General features: G+C 47.2%; 1 protein-coding gene across 1 annotated transcript in view; it reads right to left on the minus strand.

Moving 5' to 3' along the window:
* Positions 1 to 3,614, minus strand: part of LOC115458282 (insulin receptor substrate 1-B-like) — a 65,232-nt gene extending 61,618 nt beyond the window's left edge. Inside the window, exon 1 of the mRNA XM_030188146.1 lies at positions 2,245 to 3,614. Coding sequence (XP_030044006.1) covers positions 2,245 to 2,602 — 358 coding nt within the window. The 5' untranslated portion in view covers positions 2,603 to 3,614. The remainder of the gene's footprint in view (positions 1 to 2,244) is intronic.
* Between the last annotated feature and the right edge of the window lie 2,386 nt (positions 3,615 to 6,000).

Raw genomic sequence — 6,000 nt, forward strand, 5'->3', positions numbered from 1 at the left:
ATTGTACTACTGTCAGTGAGTGCAAATTGCCATACGAGGGGAAAAAAAGTCCATATATGTCAGTTTCAACCCTGCCTAGCGGTAATATTGCAAGACTTCCACTAGGAGTTAGTGCTGTTTTGAAGAAGGCAGCCACCTGGGCAGGAGTGAATAGGGATTGCTCTTTCTCCTTCACCCCCAGGACCTCTAGGGCGAGTCAGAATTTCAGGAGGATGTCGGGGTGAGGCGGGGTTGGGGGAGGAGCATTAATGGTAGGCTTACACTTTTTCCTCCCCCATGTCAGGCCTACAGGACCAGCAGGCATTTGAGGTCTACCAGAAGGAAGTGATTTTGGAGCACCTCAGATTCCCTGGGTTGCTACTGGCACTGTTGCAAGTTTAAACAAGACTAGAAGCACCTGTTCTCACGTTTAAATCTCTAGGAGGAAGAGAGCACAGTGCAGTGAGTGCAAACAGCATGCTCTTGCCAGTGTGGTGAACCAGTGAAGTTGGCTTTTCATGCTTTTGAGATTAGTGCCCTCAGCCAGTGCCTCACCTAGCCAGGGCCAGCCTAAATCATTGAGCAAGACTACATGGTCGCCTACCACAGCTACAGTCAAAGCAAACAATAGACTCAGATAGCCACATAAACGCAAACAACTACCAATGCAAGCTTATCTGTAGGAAAGATAGCAAGGTAGAACATTTTCAAATAAACCATTTACCTGGGTAAATGAGTTTTGAAAATCCCTTTCATCAGGGGCAGCATTATGGGAAACAAACAGGGCAACTGCCCAAGGCCCCCATCCCACTGAGGGCTTCACACCTGTCTGAAACTGAAGGAGGTACAGCCTGCTGGAAGCACGATGTATTTCGGTGGGGGGGGGGGGGGGGAAGAGGCAGAGATCGTAAGGCTTAGGTTTTGCCTAGGGTGACCATTACCCTTGGACCAACCCACACCTGGCCTCATACCCTGACCGGCTCTGTCTGCAAGTCCCACGATGCAGTGTTCCCTCTAAGCTGTGCACATGCACATGGATCAGAAAAAGCGCACATGCCTAGCAACTGCGCGCACAAAATGTTTGCTGGCATTCCTTATTGTGAATATAAGCTATAACGCACACATCCAGTTGAGGCTGAGAACTTGTACATATTTTCCACAGAGCCGACTCTGTGGGTGCTGTGGGTGCTTCAGCACCTCCAATATTGAGAATATTCCTTGTATGTGTCCAGGAAGGGTTATTTCCACTGGGCTTAGCACCCCCAATAATTTTGAAAGGTTGGCTCCTATGCATGCACACATCAGCCAGCGAGAGAATATTGATCAGGATATGATTGGATTCTTACAACAAATTACTTTCTTATGCATTATTCTTTGTTATGTATCCTATACTGTTTATTGCAGTGGTGTAGCCAAGGGTGGGCCTGGATGGGCCAGGCCCACCCCACCCACTTTGTGCTCAGGCCCACCCAGTAGCAGTACACCTATGACGTGACTGGCAGGGATCCCCAAGCCCCACCAGCCAAAAACTCCCAACAACTGTCCCTCCTGCATACTTTGTAAATAGCAGATCTTCGCCTACAGCGAGCAGCGACTAATACATACTGTTCGCACTGGCCCCACAGCCTTCCCTCTGATGTATTCCTGCCTATGCGGAAACAGGAAGTTGCATCAGAGGGATGGCTGTGGGGCCAACATGAGCAGTGTGTATTAGTTGCTGCTCGCTGCCTGTGAAAATCTGCTATTTAAAAGGTATGCGGGGGAGGGGATGTTTGAGAGACCATGTGGCATGCAGGAGAGAGAGAGGGAGACCCCAAATCACATGAGCGGAGTTCTGCCCACCCACCCATCTTGGGCCCAGGCCCACCCAAAATTGTGTGTCTGGCTACGCCCCTGGTATTGTAAGAAAACACTAAACTCAAACTTGTTTGGGATAATGTGAGATATCATATAAATGTCACAAATAAATAAAGGGCAAGATTGGGCCCAAATCGCCCTCCTGGAACCGAATAACTTGGAAACTGTCTTTGGACTGGAAAAGTAAAAAGCATTTCAGCAATATCTCCTTTGTACCTCTCACTGCCACGCAGCCCCTGCAGCAGCACCGCCTACTTTTGCAGTCGATCCTCCCACACGCCCTATCCTCGCTCGCCCCGCCCCATATCCCCCCAGACCAACATTCTTGGCCCCGCCCCATGCTTCAGGGAACTACCTCTAAGAGCCACCTCTCCCTCCCAAACTCCGCCTTCCCCCCTTTCCCCTTACCGCCGGCGCACAGCAGTTCCTGGAGAGCCGCGTGCCACTGTTGCTGCTCCTCCTCGCCGTCGGCGGCCACGCCGAAGCTGCTGTCGCGCCCGTAGAGCACGAGCAGGAAGCGGTGGCGCGCGTCCGCCCGCTTGTTGACTGCTAGGGCGCCCTCTAGCGGCACGCTCCGCCGCGGCGGCACTCCGCCTCCTCCTCCGACCACCGCCGCACGGAACTTCTTTTCGCTCTCGTAGTACTCCAGGCGCGCGGGTCCCAGCGCGCTGGCGCAGCGCAAGACGAAGAACCGCCGGCGCGAAGACTTCTGCTTCCGCAGGTAGCCACACTTTTTGACGTCCGCGGGGAGCGTCTGCTGCTCCATCCCGGCAAAAGGCACTAGTGAGCACTGAAGGAAAAGACAAATGATCTGTAATCCAGGATGAACTCTTTTCAGCCTGCACAGCTCACCCTTACATTGTACTGTGCATTAAAAGATAAGTCAGATATCCAGTTATCTTTTGCCCATCTTGATGATGTTGCAACTTGACTGTTATGCACACTTCATTCATTTAATTTCTTTCCATTAAAGTTCAAACCCTTTGCAGCATTCCTATTCATTTGCAGCTCTCTAATAAAATGAGTAGTACTATGTCCCATTTACACCTCAGTATAAGTAAGGGGTGCGGAAAACAGGAACCCAGTTTTGGATCCTCACTTCTGCTGTTGCATTGAACATTGCTTGATGGTGAGTTGTATTATCCAAGTCCCCCAAAATTGCCAATGGAACGTGTGTAAGCGGGAGGACTTAAAATCGGTCTTTTCCAAATTCTCCGCGTGCATTCAAAAGTCAAAATCAGTACCCTGCCCCGTCAGTCTGTTGCATTCACGCTGCGTTCATTTAATTTGTTATAGCCCATCTTAAGCGTGCAACAGAAAATAAAAATATGAGTCCACGTGCAAACAGCAAATATAATAATTCGATGGTCTCTTTCCCACGTTTTCAGGCTAATGCATTCCCTTCTCATCTTCCACGTCTGACCGATCCGATTTGTTTGTTAAGTCCCTTAATTGTCCTTGTGGTTTGGACAGCTTGGATTCTTGAATTTGAGGCACTGACAAGTTTAAGCCATTTAAACGCTCCGTGTGCTTGTCACCTTCTGCAATGGTAGGCTTCCTTCAGTTCCAATTCTCTCTTTCTTTAGCCAAATTACCTTACCCTCCTTTTTAAGTTTTCTTCCTGCATCCAGTTAAACTGAGAGGAGGGGGAAAAAAACCACATTTAGATCACTCACGTGCAAACTACTGCTTCGTAAGTTTGGTTTTGTTATTCCACATGTGTAGAAAAGTCGACATGCTTCCTTTTAGCGGATTATAATTTTTTTTCTAGGCATGCATCCCCGTCCTCAGACTGCAAACGAAACACACGTTGCTTAGAAGGGGGAAAAAAATAAATAAAGTAACGACTACTTCACAGATCTTTTTCCAAAACTTGTAGACAGAAAAATGCACCCGTCCGTGTATAGGCAGAAATCAGATCTGTTTATGTATAATTTGTTGTTCTTTCTGCAGATGCTGTTTTCGGGGACGAACGGCTTGACGAAAACTGCAGCTGACATGCATTTTAAAACAATATGTCTTTTTTTTTTTTTTCAATCCCTCTTTTCTGGCCTGAATCAGTCAGTTCTGGCAATGCATAAAGAGTGAGTGCCACATGGCTCCAACTTGAAAAAATGCAGCAGAGTTACTTAAAGGCTTGCGGTGGTTTTCCCTCTTCTTGGTTTCAAGGCTACAGATGCTGAAAGCGAGAAGTGCAGGGTGGGGGGAAATCCCTTGGAAAGCCACAAAGATTTAAAGAAAAAAAAAAGAGAGAGAAAGAACCCACTGCAGCTGAAGCCAGTTGTTGTTATTTTAAGGCGTTTCGGTCTCCTTTTCTTTTACCCGGGGGTACTTTAAAAAGAGAAGGGAATTAACTTGAGGGGAGGGGGGTGTGCAAGAAGGCTGTCCGCAACTGGCAATATTTTTCCACTCCTTTTCCCCCACCCCTCTCCTGGCTGCTATTCTCAGCATTTATAGACTCCAGCTAAAGGCAGGCTGGGGTTCCTGCTGGGTCCTAAACAACACCGGCGCGGTCTGCAGTGCCTCCTGCGCATACACGCTGCGCTGGCATTTTCAGCCCCTGCGCGCTCTCTGCGTGTTACCAGTCCGCCTGTCTTACTATTATATTATTCATTTATTTGATCTCTTATTATCCCACATTATCCAAAAAAAACAAAACCCCAATTTCGGTTCAGTGTGGCTTACAACGAAACAATGGATAACAGCTTACATAGTTAATAATTACATTGAGCAGATATGTTTTTAAAGCTTTTCGAAATGGAAGATAAGAACTTATACTTGTGATTTCTTTAGCAATGAGATTTCCCCATGTAGAACTTTGATATCCAAAACCAACTGTATAAACAGTCTTGTAAGTTACATTTTTGCAACTAGGTAGATGTAAAAGCAGATATTTATAGCTGAGGAGGTGAAATGGATCTAGTTTTTTTTTTGTGGCTCCCTCCACGGCTCAGTATGCTTGTACCCTATGCATCAGGGGTGGCAGGCTCCCTTTCCCCGGGAGCCTACAGCATCTGCAAATCCAAGCATAAGATCCTGACCTGGAAATCAAATCTAGATCCATTGCAGTGCTCCTGAATCATTGGCTCAGTCCCGACATGAAATGTTTTATCATTTTTCTAAAAAGTTCTCAGTTTTCACTACACTATTTGTTCCCTATTCTGTAAATTAAAGGCGTCAGCCAACAACCTGGTTCTCTTTAGAGAAAGGGCGAAGGGATTTGATATACCACCTTTCTGTGGCTATAATCAAAGCAGTTTGCATATTATATACAGGTACTTATCTTGTGCCTGGGCGGGCAGTGGAGGGTTAAGTGACTTGCTCAGAGTCACAAGGAGCTGCAGTGGGAATTGAACCCAGTTCCCCAGAATCTCAAGCCACTGTGCTAACCATTAAGCTGCTTACTTATTTATTTATTTAGGATATTGCTCACACCTTTTTCAGTAGTAGCTCAAGGTGAGTTACATTCAGGTACACTGGATATGTATAAGTATTAATTCAGACCACACCCCATCCTACCTGCAGCCACTCCCTTCTCAGCCCTGACAGAGGCAGGCACTCATTCACTGACATCAGGCAAACCCTGAGTCGCACAGAAGCAGTGCTGTATTATCTTTCTTCCCTGAGTGCTATAAGCCTATTTCTAGATAAAATACCTTTTCCAAGGGAGGAGTGGCCTAATGGTTAATGCAGCAGGCCTTGATCCTAGCAACCTGGGTTCAATTCCCACTGCAGTTCCTTGTGACCTTGGGCAGGTCACTTAGGGGTCCTAAGCCACATAGGTGCCCGTGCGTGCCAAACATGCACCAAACTGGAGTTACCACATGGCCCCTTGTGGTAATTTCAATTTTGGCGTGCGTCTGAAAAATATTTTTTATTTTCTGGCGCACGTAACGGACACACGCCAAGTGGCATTTAACGCACATAGGTCATTACCGCCCAGATTCTTTACCGCTAGGTCAATGGCTGGCGGTAAGGTCTCAGACTCCAAAATGCAAGGTCTCAGACTCCAAAATGCACACGCGGCAATTTTGATTTTTACCGCACTTCCATTTGCGGCAAAAAAAGAGGCCTTTTTTATAGGCGCGCTAAAAAATGGATCGGTGCACGCCCAAACCCCGCGCCTACACAACCGCAAGCCATTTTTCAGCGCGCCTTTGTAAA

Source organism: Microcaecilia unicolor, chromosome 14 (assembly GCF_901765095.1).
Source record: "Microcaecilia unicolor chromosome 14, aMicUni1.1, whole genome shotgun sequence".
Lineage (NCBI taxonomy): Eukaryota > Metazoa > Chordata > Amphibia > Gymnophiona > Siphonopidae > Microcaecilia > Microcaecilia unicolor.